The 27,000-nt window shown below is 48.2% G+C and overlaps 1 protein-coding gene across 1 annotated transcript; it reads right to left on the bottom strand.

The window, feature by feature from the left end:
• Window positions 1–1,574: 1,574 nt before the first annotated feature.
• INSRR (insulin receptor related receptor) lies at window positions 1,575–26,433 on the bottom strand. Its single transcript, XM_056814648.1, is given in 24 exon segments — window positions 1,575–2,846; window positions 3,046–3,180; window positions 3,788–3,917; window positions 4,158–4,317; window positions 4,454–4,564; window positions 4,720–4,949; window positions 5,181–5,251; window positions 5,922–6,027; window positions 6,273–6,435; window positions 6,683–6,819; window positions 7,102–7,319; window positions 7,962–8,003; window positions 8,435–8,633; window positions 8,942–9,109; window positions 9,698–9,936; window positions 19,726–19,852; window positions 20,975–21,189; window positions 21,742–21,886; window positions 22,161–22,303; window positions 22,561–22,873; window positions 25,715–26,017; window positions 26,020–26,199; window positions 26,202–26,261; window positions 26,355–26,433. Coding segments are annotated over 24 exon segments (3,915 nt in total). The 3' UTR covers window positions 1,575–2,605.
• Between the last annotated feature and the right edge of the window lie 567 nt (window positions 26,434–27,000).

The following is a 27,000-nucleotide window of genomic DNA, read 5'->3' as shown; positions in this document are numbered from 1 at the left end:
GGCTCCCCAGTGCTGTAGAAGATTGAATCAGTGATGGAAGGGAGGCAGCTGGGAGAGAAGAAGGGTGGCCTGGAGGGGTGCTGAATTTAGAGGTTAGCTCTCCACAAGTTGGTGTTCCACAAAGCTTTAAAACTTTTTACACATATTAAATCCCTTCCCCTCCACACTATAATAAGAGAATGGGACTGTCTTTTTTTCACAGACACCCTAACCCTTTGGGGGCATATTGCTCTCTTGTTTCTTTTCCCCTTCAAGCCTAACCTGGGTATTTATTTGAACTTGATCTCACCTAAAGATGTTAAGGGGGGAGAGTAAAAAAGATGATCTTTTTTAACCCTTACCTTTTGTCTTAGAATCAATATTGTATATTGGTTCTAAGGCAGAAGAGCAGTAAATGCTAGGTGATTTGCCAAGGTTCACATAGCTGGGAAGTGTCTGAGGCCATATTTGAACCCAGGATCTCCCATCTCTAGGCCTGGCTCTCCATCCACTGAGCCACCCAACTGTCCCCCTAAACTATGATTTGCTTAAAGAGATGATCGAGCAAAGGAGATTTCAAAGGAGAAGCCAAGCAGGCAGGAAAAGAGGTCCTAAAGAGGCATAGCCTTATACCAACCCTCTAATAATTCAGGTAATTCACATTTCCACAGCAGGCTTATGAAGGGCTTTCCTCACAGTGGCCCTGAGGTCACTGGTAAGGTAGGTAATAAAACATTCTTATCCCTATTAGAGATGAGGGAACTGGAACTCAAGTCATTGACCAGGGGCATACAATTAGTATGTACTGGAAACAGAATTCCAACCTAGGTCCCTTTGCGCCAAGACTGGGGCTTATCCAACATCTGGCTTCCTCTAACCAATGAGTGAACGATCCTGCTTGTTGGTACTGGAAAGAGTAGTCGAGCCCATTCCTTTTTCCTATCCAGGACATGCTGCCTAGCAGAGACTAACTTCTTTCCCAGCTAAGGGAAGGTAGATCTGGCCGAGGCTACTTCTTGAGGACCTTTGAGTGGGCTGAGATGAGGCTGTTTTGCATGTCATGAGTGGGGTATGGAAAAGATGGGGAAAGAGGTGGTTGGAGACAGACTTGATCATAGAGTAGATCATTTAGTACGATGCCTTCATATGTTTTTCTGTCTTGGGAACAATTCTAAGGAGGGTAAGGGCTAGGCAAGCGAGATTAATAGACTTGCCCAGGGTCACGCAGCTAGGAGGTGTCACATTTGAATACAGGTCCTCTGGACTCCAGGCCTGGAGCTCTACCAGTGCCTTCACTTTCACACAGAAAACTGAGGTATGAGAGGGACTTTGTCGGATCACCTAGGTGACAAGTATGGGCCAAAGTTACTTGTTCTGCTTCATTAACATCTCAAAGCCCAAGGGGTAAAAAGATTATCTGGGCAACCCTAATGGCCGGTAGAGGAGGAAGGTGGCAAGTTTGACTGCAGGAAAGTTCTGTCCTACTGCCATAGTGGCAGCAGCCCCAGCAACTTAGGGCCCAGTGGAGAAGGACAGACGGCAGCAAATTTCTAGGCTAGCTCATTTATAAATGGACATTCTGATTAACCAAGACCCCAGATAGAAACAAGACTTTTATTGCATCTTCTTCAGACTCCACATTTGAGGAGTGAGTTAGGGAGGAACTGTAAGAATTAAACCTAGTTGCAGAGACTTCAAAAAGGGGTAAGAAACAAAAAGTGAGGGGAAGAAAATCAGCACCAAGGGATGTCCCCATGGGGAATGAGGGAGCAGCACCAAGCTGAGGGATCCTGGGGTGGGGAGGGTGGAGTAAGAGGTGACTGGCTGAGTCCAAAGTGGAGGGAAGCCTACTGAAAATCTTCCCACACAAAGGGGAAGGGGCGAGGAAGAGAGATGAAACTGGGGATGACAGTTGGGAACAAGTACCCACTCCAGTGCTTCTCTTTCCCCTATTGTCCAAAGGGAAGCTCCTTATCCTTTGCCAGGGTAGGCTAGGGAGAAAAGGCCCTCCAAAAGGCATCCTGGGGAAGGTGGTGAGCCAGGGAAGGGTTCTGATTCCTACCCCCAATCCAGGCAATCTGCAAAGTACTTTAAAATGCTTAGGTGTCAGAAAATGGTGTTGGGGGGTGGTCTCTCTAATTTTCACAACACTCACACATAGCATCTATGTCACAGTATGGGATAGATTTCCTATGCCATCTGGGTCTGGAATGCCTGGCAGGTGTACTCTTCATTTATCCATGAAAGAAAATGCAGCTCTCCCTAGGCTTGTGAGGGTCTTGCACCCCACCAACTGCCGGGGCTACCTTCATCTTTCCATTGTATTGGCTCCCTTTTCTTGGCTTCCCATGGAGTCTCGGGGGAGAGGCACCTTATCTGGCCCTGGTCCTTCAGGCTAAGGAGGACAAGAGAGAACCCTCCTCATTCCCTGGCCCATCCCATCTCCCATCTCCCCTACCCTTTGGGCCATCTTGTGGACCTGTGGGGCTGTGGGGGGTGTCAGGGCATGGAATCCATAGCAGAACTGGTTGCATCGAGGGAGCTTGGGTTTTCTCTACTAGATGCCTCGGGATGTCAACATCTCAGCATTCAGGGATCCCACATGCTCCAGGGTAAAGGGAGCTTCTCAGTGTCCTAGGCTTCCATTAGGAGGGCTGAAGTCTGGAGGGGGCTCAGGGGATAGGTGGGTGTCAGGATCTGTATCAGGGGGTGCCAAGGAGCCCCGGCCCCCTCGGCTTTCAGGGCTATAGTAGAAAGAGAGGAGACGGAAGGATGGGCGCAGCTCATCCTTGATGCTGTCCAGGATCTGGAGGAAGGTCGGGCGCTGGCGAGGGTTCTGTTGCCAGCAGCGACTCATCAGCTCCCGTCTGGCATGAGGGGAAGGGAGTGGTGGGGCATCAGATGGGGTCGTGAAGATCTCCCCACCCTGATCCCGTGAATGACTAGCTAGAGGAACTGGGGAGAAGTGGGTGATATGGTTAGGGTTAGAATGGGGAATAAAGGGCTCGGGGCTAGAAGGCAAATGGTGCTGTGACTGTAGGGAGATAGAAAGCAGGAGAGACTCACAGCTGGGGAGGGCAGCCCTCGGGCTCATCCAGGATGCCGTTGTCCATGACAAACCTGAGCACCTGCTCATTGGATAGGCCTTGGTAAGGCTGTTCTGCCAGTGTTACAATCTCCCATAACACTACACCAAATGACCTGGGGAGCAAAGGAAGGGACACATCAGGAACCTGGAGCATTCCCAGGTGACTGCTCCTCTCCGACGACCCCATTCCATGGAAAATGGAATCTCTATCCAACCAGGACCCTTCACAAGGGATTCTCTAAAATGTGAGTGGCAGGTGGCTCAGTGGATAGAGCACTGCCCTGGAGTGAGGAAGATCTGGGTTCAAACCTGGCCTCAGACACATCTTGCTTGTGGCACCCTAGGCAAATCACTTAACCCCAGTTGCCTGGCCCTTACCACTCTTTGGCCTTAGTACCCATTCTAAGAAGGTAAGGATTTTAAAAGAAGTGCAAGTGGGAGCAACATAACCGATATGGAAAAATGTTTGGCATGATCATACATCTATAACCCAGACCAAATTGCTTACCATCTTAGGAGGGGGAAGGGAGGGAAGGGAGACAATTTTGATCTCATAATTATGGAAAATGTATGTTAAAAATATTACATGTAATTTGGGAAAAAAATTTTTAAAATGTAAGTGGGAGGAAGCTTGTGGTTCCCTTCTCCAGCTTCTCAGTGACAGTCCCAGGTCCCTTCCTAGGAGAAACAGTCCCAGCCAACCCCATAGCCAGGCCCCACCAGACATCAGAGTGAGTGCTGAAGATCCCATCCTTTAAGGATTCAGGAGCCATCCAACGAACAGGTAGCAGCCCCTTTCCTCCCTTTCGGTAATAATCTGTCTCGTATACATCCCGCGTCATGCCAAAGTCTGAGGGTGGCAGAGAACATGTGGACAGGCAAGTCATATACACTGTTTTAGCCAGTGCCCATTCCTGCTCCAAACAGGTGTCCCGTCTCAGACTGGCCTCACTTTTCCCACCTCCCCTTTCCCAAGTCCCAAATCTCCCACTCCCCCATGCTAGCCATTCCCCATTCTCTTTCCCCTTTCCCCCTCCCAGTCCCAACGCTTGCTTCCTGCCCAGGATATCTGAAATCTCATCCTCTGTACCTCCAATCTTGACTGTGAAGTCTTGAGACACCATGCAGTTTCGAGCAGCCAGGTCTCGGTGCACAAACTTGTTGGCAGTAAGGTAGGCCATGCCATCGGCGATCTCGCCTGCCATCTGGATCATGTCACCCAGCCCTGGTCTAGGGAGACCTGGGTTGTTCTGGAATAAAGGTATGGAAGGAGACCAAGGTGGAAACTAAAGTGAGATATCTAATACACTGCAAGTACCTTGGTACCCCCCAGTTTCCCCACCCTTAGTCCATCTGTCCCTCCCTCCCTCCCACGTAGGCCCCTACCTCTGCTTCAGGCCTCAGGGATCGGAGATAGCTTTTGAGGTCCCCTCGAGTCATGAGTTCCATGATGACTAGGACTGGCTGACCTTGTGATACAACACCCAGAAGCCGCACCTAGATGGGCAACAAAGGCTGGACTTCAACTCTGGCCGCCTCCAGCTATGACTCCATCTCTGAAGCTGTCCCCCCACCAGGGCTGCAAACATAACCCACAACCCTGACCCCGCTGCCCAGATGCCATACAGCCAATTCCTTCCCCTCCCTGATACCACATGGTGACATTTGAAGGCTTTCATGACAGAGGCCTCCTTGAGGAATTCGATGCGCTCCCGAAGACTGGCCAGCTCATTCACGGTCTTTAGGGCCACTGGCGTGGGGGCTTCCCCGGCCTCAAGCCCCTGTGCCAGCCCTTCGTACACCATCCCGAAGGAGCCCTGACCCAGCTCCCGGATGACTGAAATCTGTTCTCGAGGTACTTCCCATTCATCTGGAACATACACTAGTTGTGGTAGAGGAAACAAAAAGGATATGCAGGTAGAAGCAGGGGCTTCTGTAACCCTCCCCTCTTCTGGGGTCCCCTCTCCCCTCTAGAATGACGGGGTTCTAAATGCAGCCTCCCTCTGAAAGGCCTGATTGACAGCTGAATCCCAATCTATTTCTTGGACCTGCTGAACCTCACCCTCCCTCCTAGCTGTCACAATCTCCCTCCCAGGCCCTCAGGAGCTCCTACTGTCTGAAGTGCTGAAGTATTCAGGGTTGACAGAAGCATAGAGGGTCCCATTGGGGTAACCACCACTGTTCCTGTAAGAGGGGAAAGGGAAAGGGGTCAGGCAAGCCCACAGGGTCCAAGCCAGGGCCAAAGATGGTGGTGGTGATCCAGGCACCGGGTGGTCAGGCAGCTTGGGGAGAGTCTAGGTGTGAAGTTTATAGGGCAGGTTAGAGTCCAGGACCTGAGAGACAGAGAGGCAGAACTGAGGACAAAGTATGGGATCTACAGGATTCCCAGAAAGGGAGGAAAGGATGGGGACATGGTGGCCCTTCTCACCTTCTGAAGTGGGTCTTTTTCTTGGACCTAGGCTTTGACTAAGGATCGAGGGGGTTTTTGTATGAAAGAAATTACAGAGAAAGGGGTTCTATAGTCAATCTTTAGAAATTCCTGGATCCCCAGGGAGAATCCCAAGTACCCTCAATTACTAGACTTTGGGGGTTCAGAAGGTTACCCAACAGGGCTCTTCTCACCCTGCTATTAGGGGTATGGCATTTTTTCTCTCAAAAAAGGGGGATTTCATGACTTCCTTGGGATGGGAATGAGAGGCAACAGGCTTTAGTGTCAAAAAATCTTTGTTGCTACCACTCCTGCCTCCATTTAATCCAGGACTGCTTCCCACAACGGGAGGAAAGGAAAGGATGGGGATAAGGAGAGAGGGGAGAAGAGAAACTGAGGTCGATAGTGGTTTGTGAGATACTTTACCTCTTCTTGCTGTAGAAGAAGCCGAGGGCAGCAAGAACAATGAGCAACAAGAGCCCCACAGGGGTGACGGTGAGGAGAACATGTAGTCCTCCTGACTCCTCTTCCTCTGGGAAGAGAGGAGAAAGAGTAGAGGCAGAGAGCAAAGGGCAGGCAGGGCTCAGAAAATAAGGACCACGGCTAGTGGTTAGGGTCAACAATCAAGGGTCAGGGAACAGAGGACCAGGGATTGTAATGGGACCAAAAGATGAAGGGGTTTCCTTCCATTTTAGAGGTTTGGAGTGGAGGCGAGGGGACTGAAGGTACTCATTAGGATGGATTTGAGAGCCAAGCACTGGCCTGTGTTTATCTTACCAGAGCCAGGGATGTAGAATGCCAGGCCATCGGTCCAGGAGCCATTTCCAGCTAGTGAAGTGGCTCGAACTCGGGCTGTGTAGTTGCCTGGGGGAAGCAAGGCCAGGTGGACTCCCCCAAACTTGGCATAACGGAGGCGGGACACACACAGCACTGTGGCCTCCTACTTGGGGAAGGAAAAAAACTCAGCTTCGAATGACCAAGGAGGAGAGGACTCCATGGGGCTGGATAACAGGGGACAAGGGGTCTGGGTAATGGGAGGGCATTAGGGCACTTGAGAGGGAAGGAGTACCCCAGGATGGGTGGTGGGTGAGGGGAGCCCAGCACTTGAGAAGGGAGGAAGTTCACAGGGAGTGGTGTCGAGGATCAGGTAGGGTGGGTTCTGGGGGCCTAGACTCTAGGGTCCCTACCTCACCTAGGCGCTTGTACTTGATCTCATACTTGAGAATGAGCCCATTAGGGTCTGGGGGCTCAGGCCAGTGCAAGAGGACACTGCTTTTACTGGCTGGCTTCCAAGCCACCTTCCCAGGGATGCTGTCTGCCTCACCTGGTGGGATAGAGGGAACATGGTTCAAAAGGCCCTTTTGCCTCTGAGATTCCTCCAGGATCTGAGGATCCCCTCCTCCCATGCCCTGTCATGTGCAAAAGGGAGAAACTAAGGCAAAAGATGCCAAAGCAGGTCTGAGGGATAGTAGCAAATTAATTACAGGTCAGGGGTTTGAAAGTTAAGCCAAAGCAGCAAATGTTGGCTGGGGCTTCACTACGTATGAGGTGCTATTCAAGGGGCTGTGGTCCAGAGGTCAAGGGTGAGGGGTTAGAGGTCACCTACGATGGGGCATAGTTCGGGCAAAGACGAAGGTGGCAGCACTGCAGCCCACTGTGTGAGCTGCATGGTTGCAGGCATGGATGTCGATTCGGTACTCAGTGAAATGGCGAAGACCACTTAGCACTGCCCGCTCTCGAGGCACCTTGTCCTGGATCCCAAAGTCTGAGCTATTTCCCCCTTCCCCAGGGGCCCTCGAAGCCCGACGGTAGCGCCCTGGGTCCCTGAGGAGGTAGAAGGGATATAAATTCATACACAGGTTTCACAGGCTTCTGAGTTGAAAGATTCCTTAGAATTTACCCAAGTACTTATGAGAAAGAACCCTATCCACATTCTGAGGAAGAACTGTGGGACCAAAGAAAAACAACAGCTTGATCACATGGGTTGATGGGGATATGATTGGGGATGTAGACTCTAAAAGATCACCCTAGTGAAAATATCAATAATGTGGAAATAGGTCTTGATCAATAACACATGTTAAACCCAGTGGAATTGCGGTGGGCTGGGGGGGGGACGAAGAGGGAAAGGAAAGAACATGAATCATGGAACCATGGAAAAATATTCTAAATTAATTAATTAAATGAAAATTTCTATTCAAAACCAAAAGAAATTCATGTAGTTACTTAAAAAATTTACCCAAGTACTCATTTTATTAAATGATTAACTAAATGAAAAAAAATATTGAAAATTCCTAATTCCGAGGAAATGAAATCATTGTGAGGTCAAGTGACTTGCTGAAAGTATTGGACATTTGAACCTAAGCTTTCTTTCTCCACCAGCTAAGACAGAAAGTCCTTGATCGCCTGATCTCTCTTCGGTTCCCCCATTCCTGGCTCCTCAGTCCCTCTGTACCTCTCCCTACTTACCTCTGGGGGCTCTTGTTGAGAGAAGTTACCTTCCAGGGGGATCTAGGGAGAAAGATGGGAGCCTTCACAATCCACTCTTCTCACCAGACCCCATAACTCCTTACCATTCAATGGCTTCAGCTTTCTACTCTGCCCACACCCCACGGTCCAATCCACAGGCTTCTTCCCCAAATCTGCAGGGCTCTCCCCAAATATCTGAGCCTCTCCAGGGAGGGAACTGAGTCAGTAAAAGTGCTAAGCACCTCCTGTAGACCCACCGGGCTGGGTGAGGCACCAAGGGAAAAGAAAAAGCTTTGGTGAGGCCAAGTGACCCTTCTCTCATGGAGGAGTTTGGAGAGGGGAAGGTCCCAAGATACAGATTCCAACCAGTCCTCTGCCTCGATCTCCAAGTCCCTGGTTCCACTCCGAGGTCACATCCACCCAAGGCTTAGCCCCACCTCTGGGGTCTCCAACCCTGAGCTGCCCCTGCAGACCTGGGCAGGGTGATAGCATTGTGCAGGAAGTTCTCAAACTTCTTCTGGAAGGAAGCCTCGTGAGCCTCCAGGGCCGGCTGCTGGGGCTGCTCCGGGGATGGGCTCTGGCAGGGGCAGCAGCCCGGCTCAGCCTCCGCAAGGGGCTCCCCTTCCTCCTGGTCGAAGCGTGTGTCTGTGCTGCTGGTGGGCAGTCGCAGGCCTGGGTGCGAGGTGGAGGGGGGGGGGAAGGAGCAGGGCCAAGGTCCCGGTCAGTGGGCCCCAAAGAAGGAAGGGGCCTTTAAGAGCTTGTAACCCAACTCCCGCTCTCTAGGCAAGGGGAGATGGAGGCAGGGAGGGAAAGGAGTTAGCCCAATGATCAATAGGAGCAGCATTGGAACCCAGTTCTTCTTGGCTTAAATCCGGGGCGTTTCCTACTACCCCACTCATCCTGGTCACCCCTCCCAGCGCCCGGTGGGGCCTCGTGCTTTTCTCCCCTCCCTCTTCCCCAGGCCAGCCCCCCAGCCTCACCACGCTGGCAGTAATCATTGAGGTACAGATCCGCGTCCTCCGCCAGCCGCTGCCACAACACCAGGTAGTAGGTGAGATTGCCGTTACGCAGCGTGGGCGGCTTCCAGCGCACCAGCAGGTGGGAAGAAGAGTTGGACGTAGAAATGACGTCCAGGGGCACCGTCGGGGCTGGGGAGCAGGGCCAGGCCAGGGTCAGTCAAGCCCTATTTTCTTCCCCTTCCAGAGAGACGCCTGGTCATCTGACCCACTGCCCCGTCCCCCGGTCCCCTTCCCTCCCAGGGATGTAAACATTCTCCTGTCTTCCTAGGGGGCCCGGGAGACGCGGGTCACTCCCACTTCCTAGCTTTAAGAATCCGGGTCCTGGCACTTTCTGATGGCTCCCGTCCCCCTTCTCCAGGGGCCTGGGCCACAGAATCCTGGGGTTTCGAGCTGGAAGGAGACCATCTAGTTCATTTTGTAGATGAAGAAAGAAGGTCCAGAACGGCTTTGTGATTTGCCCCAGCTTCTATAAGTAGCCAAACGGAGACGTGAACCTGAATCTTCCGACAACAAATCTAGGCTTCTTGCCACAACTCTTCACTGCTTCTGTCTCCAGGGACCCAGGCTTCCTGCTTCCCCTCTCCTTTAATCAGCACCGAGGAATCCAGGCCCCGCCCCTAGCAATCCCTAGAACATCCAAAGAGCCGCTGCTCTCCCTCTAGACTCTTTGGAGGATCCCTACTCTATAGGGGGCAGAAGGAAAGAGTGGAGGGGTACCTGCGGGCAGGGTTCGGAGGTAGATGATGGGGCTCTGGGCGCCCTGATGGGGGCTGTCCTCTGCCATGCTCAGGGTGATAGCCCGCACGAAGACCGCATACTGGGTCCAGGGCTTGAGTGGGGCAAGGGTCACTCCTGGTTCCTGGGTTCTGCTCAGGGGCAGTTCGACATCCAGCAGGTTCCAGTTGGGGGCACCGCAAGCATCTGGCCCCATGTGCTCCGTGGCATTCTGGAATGGTCTGTATACCCCCCCCAAGCCAGGAAGGAAATGGGGAGCATCCACAGACTTCTTGGAATCTGAAGATTCTTCCCCACCATGCTGCCCTCCATCTTTCCCAAGCCTGGAATCCCTGCCAATGGAATCATGCCAATCTGGAGCCAGTTAAGCACTTACCATTGTTAGGTTGTTACCATGGAAACAAAGAGAAGCAAAATAAAAAAACAAACAAAACTAGCCCATGCTTATAAAATTGTGAAGATCAAGTTTGGCCCCAAAGAAAAGAAATGAGAAGATGTTTCCCCAAACAACTTTGCAATGATCATTTGATAAACATTTATTAATGGGCCTGGCGCTGTGCTAAGTGCTGGGAGTACAAAAAGGGGCAAAGGACAGTTCTTGCCCTCAAGGAGCTTACAATCGGATAGGGAGACAACAAACAAACAGATATACACCATAAATAGGAAATTATTAAAAGAGAGAAAGAACTGAAATGAAGAGGGGTGAGGGAAGGCTTCTTGTGGAAGATGGAATTTTAGTTAGGAGGAGTAGGGGATCCATAGCTGTGGAAAGTTGTACATATTGTTGGATTTTGTACTGACAAATAAACAGAGGAGATGGAAAGTAATCTAAAAGGAGAAGGCAATAGGAGCTGAGGGGATCTAGAAAGGCTTCCTGAAGAAGGTGGGATTTGAGCTGAGACTTGAAGGAAGCCAGAAAAGCCGAAAAGTGCAGTAAGAGGGAAGGGTAGAGAAGTGGTTTCCATGTTGGTATCTCCATCCCCACCCATATCTTACTCAGGGACCCCTCCGAACAGGGGGAAGAGACCAAATCTCCTATCCCTCCAGGGGCATGCCCCAAGATTCTGCCATCCATCCCGTGGCAGGAGTTGGCTAGTATTTAAATCTGTTTGTCTGAAGAGCTCATAGAGTAAAATTTGAAAAGTTCTCCGCCTATGTTATCCCCCTCCCATAACAGCTCTGTTCCTCCACAATTCTGACAATACAATGGATAACAGCAGGCCTTTCTATAGCATCTCTACAAAGCACTTTCTTGCAAACATCCTGTAAGGCATATGGTCTGAATATTATTGTCCCTGTTTTACAGATGAGGAAACTGAGGCTCAGAGGGATCTAGTAACTTGCCTGGGAGTCACACCTTTGTTAACTTGACCCAGGGTCATACACCAGGAAACCTAGTGGATATTTGTTGGATAAGGATCAACAGAGCAGGTGATAATAGTGTAAAGGGAATGGACTAAAGACGGCTTGCCAAAGAGGAAATGGATGATGCGTTCAGGAAACAAATCATAAACTTGGCATGAAAAGTGTGATATAGTAATAGGTTGGGGGTTTTTTTAGCTATCTGGGAATCTGCTGGAGCTCTAGCTCTGTTTTTAAAGAATGGGGAAGCTAGTAAATGCTGAAGCTGGAATTCCAACCCAAATCTTCTGCCAACATTCTTGCCACTGGGTCAAGTTTCCATCCCAGTTTTGTGCTTTCTTTTCCTCAAGTACCTGAGGCAGCACACCACTGAACCTCCCCAAGGCTGTCATATCTGGGAATGAGGAGAGATGAGTGCTCCTGGGTAGGGTGTCCAGGGAGAGACTTGGCATCCTGGTGAAATCTGTGCTTAGGAGAATAGCCAGTATAATAATGCAAACTGGTTCTGAGGCTTGTTGGGGGTTCAATGCACCTTTGGGTTGGGGGACCATGTATCTTGTGTATTTCTTTCTCTTTTTAAAAAAACCCTTACCTTCTGTCTTAGAGTCACTATTGGTTCTAAGGAAGAAGAGTGGTAAGGGCTAGGCAATGGAGGTTAAGGGACTTGCCCAAGGTCACACAGCTGGGAAGTGTCTGAGGTCACATTTGAACCCAGGACCCCCCATCTGTAGCCCTGGCTCTCCATCCACTGAGTCACCCAGCTGCCTCTACTTTATGTATTTCTTTACAAGCGTCAGCAGTGGTAGAAAGATTATGAAAGGGGCTGTATTGCAGTGACTTTGAAAGGGGAGGTACTGATAAGTTTCAAGGGAATACTGAATACTGCAGTTGTTCTTCATTTTTTGAAGAGAACAAATGACACCACAGGGTGATGCCTTGATTTGCTTGTGAATTGAATTTAAGTGAGACAGAGTTGCAAAAAATTGTCAGCCTCACTTTCTCTTCCAGAGTCATTGAATTCCAGTGACAAGAAAAAAGTCAGGGGGAAAAAAGAAGAAAAGAGGAAATGGACTAAAATGGGAGATTCTACTCTAATTAGATAAATTTGATTTCCTGGACATTACAGAGAGAGACAGGATGTGTTTTGGTAGAGGAATAGGGCAATAAAAGGCATTGCCTTATTCAAAAGGAAAAAAAAAGTAAGGGAGGTTGCATTGCATATCAGAAAAATAGCCTCATGTGAGAAAATTCATCAAGTGGCCAGTGGGGAAGTGGAGTGATTTCCTGGGAAATCTGGTCGATATCAGTTGGATGAACATCAGTGGAGAGTGGAGCAGAAGTAATATTGTAAGGGAATGTTCTAAGGACCGCCTGCTAAGAAGGAGGAAATGGATGATGTGTTCAGGAAACAAATCACAAACCTGGCATGGAAACATGATATAATGATGGGGGTGGGAGAATTTTATCTATGTGGGCATTTGCTGGAACTCTATCTCTGCTAAAAAATATGGGGCAGTCAGTAAATTATTCACTTATCTTGATAAATTTACTCTTCATAACGTAAGGGAAATAGAAAGGAGGAACTGCTGCTATTCTGAGTCTCATTCTGATCACAAAGGAGGAAATAGCTACAGAAAGGGAAATGAAGGGAACCTTGGGAGGAAATGATTCCTCCTTCTTAAAGTTCATGGTGGATTAGGAGGGAAAAGCCAGGTGTCTGGTGCATACTGTAGATTTGGAGAGAATGGATTTCCTGGATTTCAGAAAAAGAACCATCGGGATTCCATTGTGTCATTTTACCAGGATACTACAGAGAGCTGTCTTTATACATTTGATGGAGAGTATGTACTTAATCTCTACTCACTGAACTTAGTTGCATTTTCATGAAGAATAAAGATTAAACTTATTTTTCTGCCTCCCAATGCAGATTTAGAAGCACTGGATGGAAGCTACAAGAGAAACAGATCTATCTACTTCAATCTGTTCTGTCTAATGGAAACCTAATGAACAATTAGAGCCATACAAAACTGAAATGGGATGTCACCCTCAAAAAAAAAAGGCAGAGGTGAGATTTACAGGAGGTCAGTTTCCTTTGCCAGTCTTTTTCTGCCAGAAACTCCCTTTTTCTATAAGGAGCTTATTGTGGTGGATAAAGCCTAGTGGGGTGAGTCAGGACACTTGAGTTTTAGTCCCAGCTTTGCCACTGACTTTAGGAGTGACCTTCAATAAATCACTAGCCCTTATCAAGCCTGTTTCTTCATCTACAAAATGAGGGGAGATAGACTAATAATCTTTAGTTTTGACATAGTAGATAGAGTACCCAGTCTGGAATGGGGAAGACCTGAGTTCCAATTTTGTAAGAAATAATTCCAATAAGAAGTCAAGGAGATAAAGACTCTGAGACACCAAGAAGAAAAAAGTTGGAACCAGGGTCAAAAACCTGGTAAGTGAAAGGAGAGGAGGCAGAGAAGAAAAATTAGGGAGAGGGTTAGTGTTTAGGGAAAAAAATGAGGAATCAAAAGAGAAGAGTCAATAAACTGTCAATACTCTGATTAGGAGTCCCACTACTGTGCATATATCCCAAAGAGGCCAGTTGAAGCAAGAAAGGCCCTGTGAACCGAAATGTTAACTACAGTATTTTTTGTGGTAATGAAAAACAGGAAACAAAGTTGGTGTCTATTGATTAGGTAACAGATACTTGAACGTTCTGTGGTATATGCATGACATGAAATATTATTGTTCACAAATGACAAATGGGAGAAATTCTAAGAAGATATACAGAAAGACTTGTAGGAAGTGATGAAGAGGAAAATACAGAGAAGCAGTAAAGCTACAATCATAAATTAAAGGAAAACAACTTGAAAAGGCAGCCAAATGTTGATGAATTGCAATGTCTAGTTTTGTTCCTAGAAAACAGATGATGAATCGTATCTCCCTGTTTTGGTAAACCAGAGTCAGGCAGGCCTGAGTTCAAGTCTAGACTCAGATACTTCCTGGCTTCATAACCCTAGACAAGTCACTTAACCTCTCTCTGCCTCAGTTCCCTCATTTGTAAAGTGAAGTTAATAATAGCCTTTACCTCTTAAGGTTGTTATAAAGATCAAATGAGATAGCATTTGTGAGGTGCTTAATAAATGCTAGCTATGATTCAGCAGATGGTTGGGCCTCAAAACTTGTTTGAATGAATGAACGATGGAGTGATTGGGATGGGGCTCATCTGAAACAACTCATTCCATTTTCTTAAAAAAAAAATCCCTCACCTGTCTTAAAATCAATACTGTATTATTAGCTCCAAGGCAGGACTGTGGTAAGGGAGGGGTTTGCAATTTCTTTTTCCATCTCATTTTACACATGAGGAAATTGAGTCAAAAAGGGTTAAGTGGCTTTCTCAGGATCACACAGTTAATGTCTGAGACTGAATTTGAGCTCAGGAAGATGAATGTTCCCGACTTCAGGCTCAGTACTCCATCCACTGCACCAGTCGCTGTCCACTTCTCTAGGCTAAACAGGCTCAATTCTTCCAGTTGAAACTCATGTGACATGGTTTCCAGACCCTTTACTATACTTCGCAGAGGCAAAGGGGAGAAAGGGGAGGGGAGAGAGAGAGAAAGGGAGAAAGAGAGAGAGAAGGAGAGAGAGACAGAGACAGAGACAGAGAGAGAGAGAGACAGAGAGAGACAGAGAGACAGAGACAGAGACAGAGAGACAGAGACAGAGACAGAGAGATAGATGGGGAACTGAGGCTTGCCTATGCTGAAGGAGTGAGCTTCAAGGTATTCAGTTAGACTGGCTTGATAAAAGGAAGACAATCAGAGCTGTCCATGAATAGGATGTCAATTTAAAGTAGGTGAGGAACTCCCAGTTACTGAAAGTATTCAAGAATCGGCTAAATCAGCATCTGTCAGGGATCCTGCTGAAAGGATTCCTGCATGTGGTTGGGTGAGATGACCTTGAAGGGTCCTTTTGGTTCCCTGATCTTGGGCATTCTTTTCGTTTACAGATCACCCCTATGCCCTTCCATTTTAGAGATCAGGAAACCAAGGTCCAGAGAAGTTGAAGATTTCCAAGGTCCCAGAAGGACAGTCAGGATTCAAACTGTTGACCTCTGGCCTCGAAGTCATTACTCTCCACTATGGCTTGCTTCTTCTACTCGGAAGACCCTCTGTCTCCTTTGCCCAGTCCTAGAAGGCTCTTTCTTTTTTTTTTCTAGAATCATCATTTTTCACATCTCTCATTGTTGACAAGAAAGTCCTTCCTGTCTCCTGAACGCCCGCCTTTGGGTCAGTTCATGTATTCCACAGAAAGAAGAACAGCTGTTCCTTGACCCTCTCCCCAAGCCTTCCTGTCTCAAACCTAATGAACTTCTGGCAAAGATGCTAATAAAACTAGCCAAATTAGTGGTCAGTCTCCAGACCACAGCTGGGGGCAGGAGGTGTCTGTTAATTAAGAGTCATTAACAAAGTGAATGGAGACAATCAATCTCCATGACTTCCCAGCTCAGGATACTGGCTCTTCATCCCTTGAATGACCACAAGCTGCCACCATAAACCTTCCTGGAATGGCCAGAGGAATAATAGAATCTCAGAGGTGGAGGGTACCATCAAGGTTACCTTCGTGGTCCTCTCCCCTCTCCCCAAACCCTTCTACAATGTCTCTGGCAAGGAGAGCATGGCATTTGGAATCATGGGACCTGGAGTTGAATCTCAGCTGTTCTATTGACTTTGCGGCTGTGGGCAAATGCATCATGGAACTTTTCTGATCTGCAGAATGAACTAGATGATTAAGTTTCCTTCCAGCAAAACCTATGATCTTATGAAGTGGCCATGCAGCTTCTCCTTGAAGAATTCTGCTGACAAGGAACTTATTCCAACTGACAGCTCTGCCTGTTAGGAAACATCCCTTAGGCTCTGTCTGTTCTGAGACACAGAGACATGTGGAGAGGAGAAAAAAAGGGAGAGAGATGGGGTAATGCAGAAGGAGGAAGCTGCCCAAAGAGGAGCAGCCAAGACACTCTCCATTCAGAGATCTCTCCTTTTTGGAAGTTCACACTGTGTAGTTATAGTGCTTTGTCCATGCTCTCATTGCAGTCATCTGCCAACTTTTGGGGCAGCTAGGGGATGTAGTGAATAGAGACCTGGGCTTGGAATCAGGAAGACTCATCTTCCTGAGTTCAAATCTGGTCTCTGATATTTCCTAGCTGTGTGATCCTGGGCAAGTTACTTAACCCTGATTGCCCAAGTTCCTCATCTGTAAAATGAAATGGAAGAGGAAATGGCAAACTACTCCAGTCTCTTTGCCAAGAAAACCCCAAATGGGGTCACCAAAGAATCAGACACAACTGAAAGAACTCAACAACAATGACAACTTGGCTCCTTGCTCCTCCCTGCACCCAAATTCCCACCATCCTTAGTGGCTTCAACATTCACATGGATGGATCCTCTTGTACCCTGGCCTTCCTCTAACCTCTTCTACCATTCTTCTCCTTCTAAGACCTTTTCACTCTACTCTGGCCTCCCATAGGGTGGGGCGGTCACACTTTGGAGCTCACCATAATCTGACATTTCGACGTTGGGGAGATACTGGATTCTGAAATTCTCTTTTTTGGTCATAGTCTCCCAAACTTCTACCTTCCCCACTGCCTCATTCCTCCCTAAACTGCTCTGCCCTTCAGCTCTTGTCTACCAGTCTTCCCTTGGTTTCTCAACCCCCTTTTGGGGACTTCTGGTTTCACTACCTTCCCATAACAATCTTGACCTCATAGTTAACCAGTTCAGTCAAATGATGTGTTCACTCTAAGGTCTCTTGCATCTTGTCCTTGGTTCTTCTCCCCAACCCCTAATTCCCACCCTATCTGCCAACGACTTTTTTTCAAACCTTTACTTTCCATCTTAGAATCAATACTGTGTATTGGTTCTAAGGTAGAAGAGTGGTCAGGGCTAGACAATGGGGATTAAATGACTTGCCCCGGGTCACTCAGCTAGAAATGTCTGAGGCCAGATTCGAGCTCAGGACCTCCAGTCTTTAGTCTTGGCTCTCAATCCACTGAGCCACCCAGCTACTACTGCTTTTGAGACATCCAACCTTGCTGGAGAAGGCAATGAAACCATGTTGACTGGATCTAGAATAAATTATTGCAATTTATTTTCACAGCAATCTTTTTATTCATCTCTGAATAAGATCCTGTTGTGCCCTAGAGTAGCTGGTTCAGATCTCCTTTCTTCTCAAGCCTCCAAAGATATTCCAAAGACACTCTAGTCCTCACATCAACAAAGAACCTTATCTCCTATTTCCAATTGAGGCTACCTGTCTGGAACACTCTCATTTCCCATTCTCCATGAACCAAACCTTCTTTAGCTTTTTTGCTTGTTCCTCTCTGCCTATGCTTTCTTCTCAGAGGATATGAAGGTCTTGCTCCTCCTCATGACTAATCCCTCCTCTTCTCTTCATTCCATCCCTTCCCATCTCATTGGGAACTTGGCCATTTCAATCATTCCCTTTCTTCTTTATCTTCAATCTGTATTAATTTCATTTCTACTACTTAAAAACATGCCTAGTTGAGAATCAGGTCTAGAGATGGGAGGTTCTGGGGTCAAATCTGTCTGAGACACTTCCTAGCTGTGTGACCCTGAGCAAGTCACTTGACCCCCACTGCCTAGCCCTTACCGCTCTTCTGCCTTGGAATCAATACTGTATTGATTCCAAGATGGAAGGTAAGGATTGAAAAAAACCAAAACAGAACAAAAACATGCTCAGCTCTTCTCTGGCCTAAATAAGGCCTTCCTCAATTTGGCCATTTTCTCAAACTTTTACTCCATAGATTTCTTCCTTTTTCATAGTCAGTCTCCTAGAAAGGCATGCCATATAGGGAACTGGTGTTGAATGAACTAGGGATCAAGTTTAGTTTGGAGAACAGACTTGCTAGGAAATGGGGGAATGATGACTGCCTTTGAAGGGGAACAAGCATTTGTTAATCACCCAATATATTCCAGGCACTGTGATTAGTGCTTTACAAATATTATCTTATTTGGGGCAGCTAGACAGCACAGAGGATAGAGAGCCAGGCCTGGAGTTGGGAGGACCTGAGTTCAAATCTGACCTCAGACACAGGTCTTAGCAGCATGGCCTTGGGCAAGTCACTTAACTCCCATTGCCCCTTCCTATTTTTCTGTCTTAGAACCAATACACAGTATTGATTCTAGGATGGAAGATACATGTTTAAAAAAGAATTAGTACTAGGACAGAAGGCAAGTGTTTAAACCCCCCCAAATATTATCTCATTTGATCTTTGTAGGTATTTGAAAGGCTGTCATGTAGAAGAAGGATGAAATCTGTTCTAGACTCCACAAAACAAAACTAGAAACAATGCGTAAAACATACAGAGAGGTTCAATATGGATGTAAGAAAAACATTTCTAATAATGATCAGTGTTTCTAAGTGAAATTACCTGCCCCAAGAGGCAGAGGGAGTTCTCCTCTGGTACATCTCATTGGTCAGCTAATGATTAGATTAGAAGGCTCCAATTTGGAGAACCATTAGATAGTGAGCTCTTTGAAGAAAAGGACTGTTTTCTTTTTGCTTTTCTTTATAGTCCTCATTGTTTAGTATAGTGCCTGGGACATGTGTGTATGTTCAGTCATTTCAGTTGTGTCTGACTCTTGGTGACCCCATATTTTTGGCAAAGATATTGGAGGGTTTTGCCATTTCCAACTCATTTTACAGATGAGAAAACTGAGGCAAAGAAGATTAAGTGACTTGCCCAAGGTCACATAGTTAGTAAGTGTCTGAGGCTGGATTTGACTTGATCCCAGGGCCAGTCCTTTTAACTGTTAAATCCAACAGCAATTTTTAAAATTCTCATCCTCTTGGATCTTTCTGTAGCATCTAACACCAGTGACCCATTCTTTCCTTCTCCTGGACTTCCATGTTACTTCTCCTCCTTGTTCTTCATCCCTGCCTCTTCTTAGTCTCCTTATGCTGTTCATTATCCTCTTCCTATCCTTGAAAATTGGCTATGATTCCAAGTTCAATTCTGGGGCTGCTCGCATCTCTATGTTCTCTTTCTTGATGACTTCATCTTCTGTGGCTTCAATGATCACCTCTAAGGAACTGTCTCTCAAATCTACATGTTCAGCCCTAATGCTTCCCATGAACCATGATGTCCCACTTCACCAGTTGACTACCGGGCATCTCCTCTTGTAAGTCCTACCAGGACCTTAAACTGAAGATGTCCCTAAATGGCATTTATCCACTTTCCTCTTCACTTTGCTCCTCTTCCAAACTTTTCTATTAATAAATCCTCCCAGGCACCTGGGCTTGAAAACGGGAACTTTTTGTATTCCTAGCACTTAGCTCAGTGCATGGCACATAGTAGGCATTTAATATTATTAATTGATTGATTGATTGACTCTTTCCCTCACTCTAGACTGTATAGTCAATCAATGCCCTCCCACCAGGATAATTCAAATTTATAAGAAAAGTCATTTCCCAATTGATAAATGAGCAAATGATGTGAATAGGAAGAAATACAAGCTGCCAACAGCCATATGAAAAAAAAATGTTCTCAATCTCTACCAGTTCAAAGGAATGCAGCCTCTGACCCCTACGTCTTCCCCAGCATCCCTTACTCCATCCCCCTCACACACACTCACGATTCCTTGTAGTAAACGATGAAACTGAGCAGGTCTCGAGCTTCTAATGGTTCATAGCGCTCCCAACGAAGCAGGATTCGGTCTGATTCTGTCACGTTGGAGACAAACCGGAGAGATCGGGTCTTGCCTGAGGGTAATGAGGGATAGATAACACATGATGGGTGCTTACCTCTCTACTCCTCTGGTGAAGAAGCAGAACCCAGGTGATAAGGGGAGCAGCTCGGTATGATGGGGAAAGTATCGAGCCAAGAGTCAGGAAATCAGGGTTTAAATCTGGGCTCTGATACTTATCAACTGTGTGACCCTGGGCAAATCACTCAGCCTTTCTGATGACAGATCACTCATCTAGAGATGAGGGATCACACAGGACCTTGTTGGAGGGAGGCACAACAGAGTGGCGAAGGTGCTTCAGAAGTCTTAAAATGCTACACAAATGTGAGTTAATATTAATGATAGCTAATATTTATATGGAGTCAATTCTGTGCCAGGCACTATGCTAAGCACTTCCCAAATATCTAATTTCATTCTCACAATAAGCCTAGGAATAGTGTATTACCACCCCATTTACAGATGAGGAAACTGAGGTCAAGCGACTTGTGTGGGGTGACACAACTGGTTGGTCTCTGAGGCTGGATTGGAACTCTGGTCTTTTTGACTCCAGAGCTCAGTCCACTGTGCCACCCGGCTGCTGTATTTCTCTTGAAGTGTATCGGGCATAGCCTCCTTTGTTGTTGTTGCCAAGTCCCAAAGCTCTTGGGGTAACAGCCCTTTCTGAATCTTGGGACAATCCTGGCCTTGCTATTATTGTGTGTGAGATATGTTGGGGGCCTCAGTTTTCTCACCTGTAAAATAAGAGGGCTCTTAACTTCACCATTGGAAATCTGATGACGCCTATGGTTTCTTTCTGAGAATAACATTTTTTATTTAAAAAAACAAAACACTTTATCTTCCATCTTAGAATCAAAACTAAATATTGGTTCCAAGGCAGAAAAATGGTAATGGCTGGGCAATGGGGGGTTGAGGGACTTGCCCTGGGTCAGACAGTTAGGAAGTGCCTGAGGTTGGATTTGAACTCAAGTCTTCCTGACTCTTAGCCTAGTGCTCTAGCTATAATGCTACTTTGCTGCGCTTTCCCCCCAAACACTTGAACTTGCTTTCCCCACCCAGGCTGCACCCCAATCCTCCTCCTCTAGGGACCCTCCCAAGGCTCCCATCCCATGTTTGCACCCAGGACGTGTGTCTCCCTCACAGGCTGCTCGGTCTCCATTGGTTCGGGGATTGATCTCAGCCTTGTTCTGCCGGCCCCTCGTTCCAGTCACCTCCTCGAGCTGGTAGATGTGTTCCAGGCAGAGGCGTGGATTGAAGGCAAAATATATCTTCCCCACCGGGATGGACAGCCCAGCCTCTGCCCACTGCCCCAGCTGCTGCAGGTTCTGATTGTCCAGCACATAGAGGGTATAGTTCCTGGGGAGAGAGGCCCGGGGTCTGGCTGGCACAGGCCAAGCAGGGGAAGCTGCTTATGAGAGTCTGACAGAGAATAGTGGCAGGAACACAAAGGGGCAGGGAGACCCACACGCCTGGGCACAAGGGCTTTTTAGGTAGCCTGGGAAGAGGGAGCCACTTGGGGCAATGGAGGATTTGGCCCAGGGTGCCCATAGTTAGGGCTGGGGTGTGCTGCTGTGCCCACTCCTCCTCTGGCACTGGTGCCCTCTGGGTGCAACCTCTCTCCTAGGGCTCCATCTTCCCCTTTAATGGTTCCAGGGCTAGGGGATTCTGGGTAGGGATGCCCATGTTGGCATGGCTGCCCTTGGTGCCACACGTCCTTGTTTGAGCTCCACCCATTGGGATGACCTGGAGCCAATCCCTTCGTCTCTCTCAGCATCCATTCGGGATGGTCCCACTTGTTCTGGCTCCCTCTCAGGGCAGATGGGAGGCCCTGAGGAGTCAGCCCTGGAGTGTGGTGGTCATCCTGAGCACAGGAAGCGTCCCCGCCCAGCCCACCTCCCCGCCTCTTACCCGTCCACCATGGAGTCTCCTTGGATGAGTTTGAGGTTCCTGAAGAATCCCAGGGAGATGAGGGCAAAGGAGTGCTTGATTTTGAGGAAGCCGGTGATGGTTTCCACCAGGCCCAGACTTTGCTGTAATTCTGCTTCCAAGTTATCTGATCAGAGAGGGGAGAAGAGAGGAGGGGGGAGCAGCCGTGACTCGGCTCGGCAGTGTCTTGCACATCGTTCATGCTTAATAAATGTTTATTGACTGACTGAGGGGCTAAGGAAGAGGCAAGACCTTTGGGTTGGGTCAGTGGGAAGAGCTGGTCTTGCCAGGGATCGGGGGCTGAGACACAGGAGGAATCTAGCAGGGAGCAGCCCTCCCCAGAGGAGCCTCTGATCTGATCTGGAGGGAAGGGCTCTGCGGATGGACATCGGTATACTAACAGCCTTGACGCAGGTTGAGGATCAGGCTGCCCTTCACGTGGGTACAGCCCACGAGCTCCTGGGCTGCCTGCAGGGAGTCGATGGTCTTGGTGCCAACCTTGCACTCTTTGGGGCACAGGCCCTCACACTTAAGGCAGAAGATGCTGGAGGAGGGAGAGAGAAGAGGAGACTGAGTTTTGTGGGTCCCAGGCCTCAGGGCTGCCCTTTCCCCCCAGGCCCTGGAGCAGGCTGGGTTCCTGCGCTTTCCAGCCCCGGAGCCTGGCCCTCATTTTGTTAGGAAGAAGATGGATTTTGCCCCCAGACCTTATTCTCCTTCGCCCTTTCTCATTCTCACGGTCCCGGGTGCTCAGGGGGCTCCCATTGTCCTGTCCCCCAGCACTGGTGGGCACCCAGGACTCACCTGCTGTCATTGTGGGTGTAGCCTGGAGGGCACTGGGCCAAGCAGCTGCCCTGGTGGATGACGAAGTCAGAGGCGTGGCCGGGCAGGTCGGGCAGCGCCCGCAGGCTCGCGCAGTAATCCGCGGTGACACAGCGCCAGGCCTCGTACCGGTAGGTGCCTCTAGGACAGGCTGAATGGCACGTGCCTCCAAAATGGAAGTGGCGACAGGCCACGCACGCCTGGGGGTCATTGGGCCGGCTGCATCCTCCCAGACACTGGGGGTGGCAGCACTCACCCCTCGGGGTGCAAGCCAGGCCCCGGGCACATGGGCACACTGGAGGTAAGGGGAAGGGCACAGAGAGACGCTCAGAAACCACCCCCACCTCAGAGGCAGCCTTCTTTCTTCCAATGCCCACCTCCCGTCTTCCTCCTTGGGCCCAGGATCTGAGTCTTTACCTTGGTACTCCCAAGAGGGAAAGAGATGGGACAACTGATGGCGCTCTGGGCCAGGATAACTTGAGTTCACATCTGCACTCAAATATTTTTTAGCTAAAAGGCCCCGAGTAAGTCACTTAATCTCTGACTCAGTTTCTTCAACTGTAATTTTTGGTGATAAGAATAGCGCCTGCCTTCCAGGGATGTTGCAAGGATAAAATGAGATCCTATTTCTAAAACACGTAGCACCGTGCCTGGCACATAGTAGGTGCTATATAAATCATCATGATCATTCTTTTAGCCCTCCTTAACCCAGCTCAAGCCTTCCTCTTCCTTGCATGCCATCCAGGTGCATGTAAAATGACTTGTAAATCTCAAAATCTGGTAAGAATATGAGCTCTTTTTACATATAATGGGGCCTCAGAGATGGAAAGGACTTCAGAAATCGTGCCACCCCAGCCCTATTTAAAGGGGACAAGGCATCCATGACCACCAGCCTCAAGGATGCATCTGGTCCTCATGCCCTGGTGGTCCCTCAAACTAGGAGCTCCCTGAGGGCCAGAGAGCGGCTCCTTCTGCCCCGCCTCTTGTCCCTCTGCTCAGGGGCAGCTCAGGACAGAGCAGTGACCTTGCTTTGTCAGTGCTGTCTCTCTACCCTCCTCTATGGGATGAATGCCCAGATTTATGCCAGGCACGATGCCAGTGGAGGAAGCAGCCACTCTCTCATAAGCAAGCGGCTCTGCTCTGCGAGGGAAGCCTAGTGAGGGACATCAAGGACCTCCAGAGTCTATTCCAACCATGTTCCTTCTGGAGAACCAGCCGCTCGTGATCTCTTCTTTAAGTTCTGGGGGAAGGGGGTGAGATTGGGGGGGGCAGGCACAGGGAGAGGTGAGCTGCGTGGGCTCCCTGTGTGGTAAGAGTTAGAGGTCCAGGGAAGAGAAGGGGCCACGAGGAGGGGCAGGCTGTGTTGACACCATATACTTTGGGAACTAGCAGTCGTGTTTACAGACAACACGAGGGTGGGGAGGGGTCTGGGGGAATCAAGCTACAACAGGGATCCAGTTACTGGGATGGTTGGGGCTCTGGGAGACAGCTGTCAATGCTTCCTAGATGGCTTATCTGGGAGCTTTGAGATCCCCATTCTCTAGACTTGTGTCCTGGTTTATGGGAGAGGCAACCACTTGGGCAAATTTTTAAGCTAAAAGGTCTCCGGGCTCTCTTCCTCAAATTTCCCTGCTTTCCCCCTGCACCTCACAAACATCTTGGGCTTGTCCTTCTCCCTTTATCTCTATTTAACTCTTCCTCCCCCTTTCTCAGACCTCCTCCTAGCCTCCCCCTCCTCTCCTTTCCCCCTTGCAGATACTCATCTCTCATCCTTGCCTTCTCCTATCTTTTTCTTGTTTTCTTGTCTTCTCAGCTCCCTTTGAACTTGCCCACCCAAGCTAGCTAGCTTTGGGTTCTTGGGCAAGCTACTTCCTCTTGGAAAAGAATGGTGGAGAGAATCTGGATCGGTCACTTGTTACCTGTGGTGGCCCTGGCCAAGTCATTTTACTGTCCTGTTTTTTTAAAACGAGTGGATTGGACTAGGTGGTCTCTGATGTCCTGGCTGGCCCTTGAGGAAAGTGAGTCGTATTCAGTAAATCTAGGAAAGCTTCCTTGTCATTAATGACTGGTCTCATATATCCCTTTGTTTGCCCTTCTATACCAGTGCTTGGCACATAGTAGGTACGCAATAAATCAGTGATTAATTGATTGAAGTGATCATGTAATATTTGTACTGTAGCAATTCAGGCCACTAAGTGATTCAGGGGATAGGTTGTTGGACCGGGGGTCAGGAAGAAGTGAGCCGAAATCCTGAAAAAGATACTTATGAGCTCGGTGACCTTTGAGAAAATCACTTAACGTCTCTCGGCCTTCATTTCCTTATCTGTAAAATGGGGATGGTAATGGCACCCACTTCCCAGGGTTGTGGTGAGGGTCAAACGAGATAAAAGTTATTAAAGTGATTTTGCACATCTTAAAGCATTATAGAAATTGTCGCTGTTATTATTATTATTTATTGGGGTCTTATGCTTTTCTTAGACTGTGAGCCCCATGAGGGGAGACGCTGCGACTTATCTAAACTGTGCATCTTCACCTCTTACGAGTTCTACACACAGGAAGCACTCAAACATTTGTTGTCTCCTATAGGAGAATAAATGATTAGAGTCAGAGGATCTGGGTTCGAAAGCCCAAACTCTGGTTCTTACTACCTGTGTGATCCAGGGAAATTCTGTTTAGCGTGTCAAGCCCTTCACAAACTGGCCCTCATGGACTGTTCCAGCCTCCTACATTACTCTCTTTCCTCCCTGGGTTAGTCCCACCATATTGACTTTCTTGATTTCCTTTCACAGAAACACTCCATCTCCCATCTCTTTGTCCTTACACAGGTCATCCCATAGGCCTGGAGTATTCTCCCTCCTCTTCTCCACTGGTAGACTTTGTTTTTATTTTGTATTTATTTCTATATGTGTATGCCAAATGTCCATGCTGCTCCCTATAACATTTCCTTGGGTAAGGGCTGTTTCATTCTTGTCTATAAGGCCCTAGTATCTGTATACATATAGGATATAATAAATGCTTGTCGATGGATTGATTAGGTCAATCACTCTCATCTATGAAATGAGAGGTCTGGACTACATGATCTCTTCCAGTTCTAAATACCATATCCCGTGCCCACTTTCCATCTACCTGTACCCACCTCTCTGGCAGTGCCCAGAGGTCCAGCAGCGATAGTCTGTGCGTCCATTGACAGTGGTTCTGATGCAGGGTTCCTCAGTGCCCAGCATTCCAGGGCACACATCAGCACATTCCTCTCCCAGTTTGTTGCCCACAATGTGGTTGGCATCAGTTGTTGGCTGCAGCAGGCCCCAGTCAACAGTGGACAGATGGCACAACTCCTGGTTCTTCTCCACACGCACGGCCCCTCGAAGGATGGCACCCAAGCCTGGAAGCCCCACATCCCTTAAGTGGGGCATCTCAAAGATGACCAGGGCATAACTGAGAAGAGGCGGTTGCCTCGAATGACAGCAAGGTTGGGAAAGAGGTCTCGAAGACTCTCCAGCCCATAGACACGGAAGAGGAGCAGATAGTCGGTGACCTGGGTGAGGCGGGGGAAACTGAGACCCTGGAAATCTTCTCCAGTTGCTGTGAATATAAGCAGGATCTGTAGGTAGCCTTCCACACAGTGCAGTTTTCCAGACGACGGAGCTCTGCCACCTCTGTGCGGATATCTAGGCTGGGGCAGACTGAAGAGAAGAGGAGAAGGAGAAACATTAGATTCCAGGGATATACTATTGCCTAACCCTAATCATTTCCAAGAAAATCTGAAACCCATATACCTGAGCCCCTTGCATATACCTTGCCTTGCTCACTCCTAGATTCATGGTATCTTGAGTAGACAAAAGCCCCAGAGGTCATCAAGTCCGGATCAGACACTCTACAATATTATTCTAGACAAGTAGCCAGAGAGTCCTAACTTGAAGACTTGGAACATATTACATTCCTACCTGTTTTGTTGTTGTTGTTGTACTCATTTCAGATGAATCCAACTTTTCATGACCCTATTTGGGATTTTCTTGGCAAAGAAACTGGAGGGATTGGTCATTTCCTTCTCCAACTCATTTTGCATATGAGGAAACTGAGGCAAACAGGGTTAAGTGACTTGCCATGACCACACAGCTAGGAAGTACCTGGGGCACTCTATCCTCTGCACCACCTTGATGCCCCTCCTTTATGAGTAGCCTATTTAACTTGGACAGCTCCAGTCATTAGGAAGCTTTTCCATAAATGGAGCCAAAATGACATTCTGCTTTTTTTGCACATTCCTCTTAGTCCCTTCCCTCTGGGACCAAGGAGAGCAAATCTAATATCTCTTCCACAAGACATCCCTTTAAATACTTAAGATAGCTATCATGCATCCCTACTCCACCTCAAGCCTTCCCTTCCTTCCTTCCTTCCTTCCTTCCTTCCTTCCTTCCTTCTTTC

Source organism: Monodelphis domestica, chromosome 2 (assembly GCF_027887165.1).
Source record: "Monodelphis domestica isolate mMonDom1 chromosome 2, mMonDom1.pri, whole genome shotgun sequence".
NCBI lineage: Eukaryota > Metazoa > Chordata > Mammalia > Didelphimorphia > Didelphidae > Monodelphis > Monodelphis domestica.
Note: the sequence above shows the minus strand (reverse complement) of the source record. Positions and strands in the feature narration are given on the sequence as shown.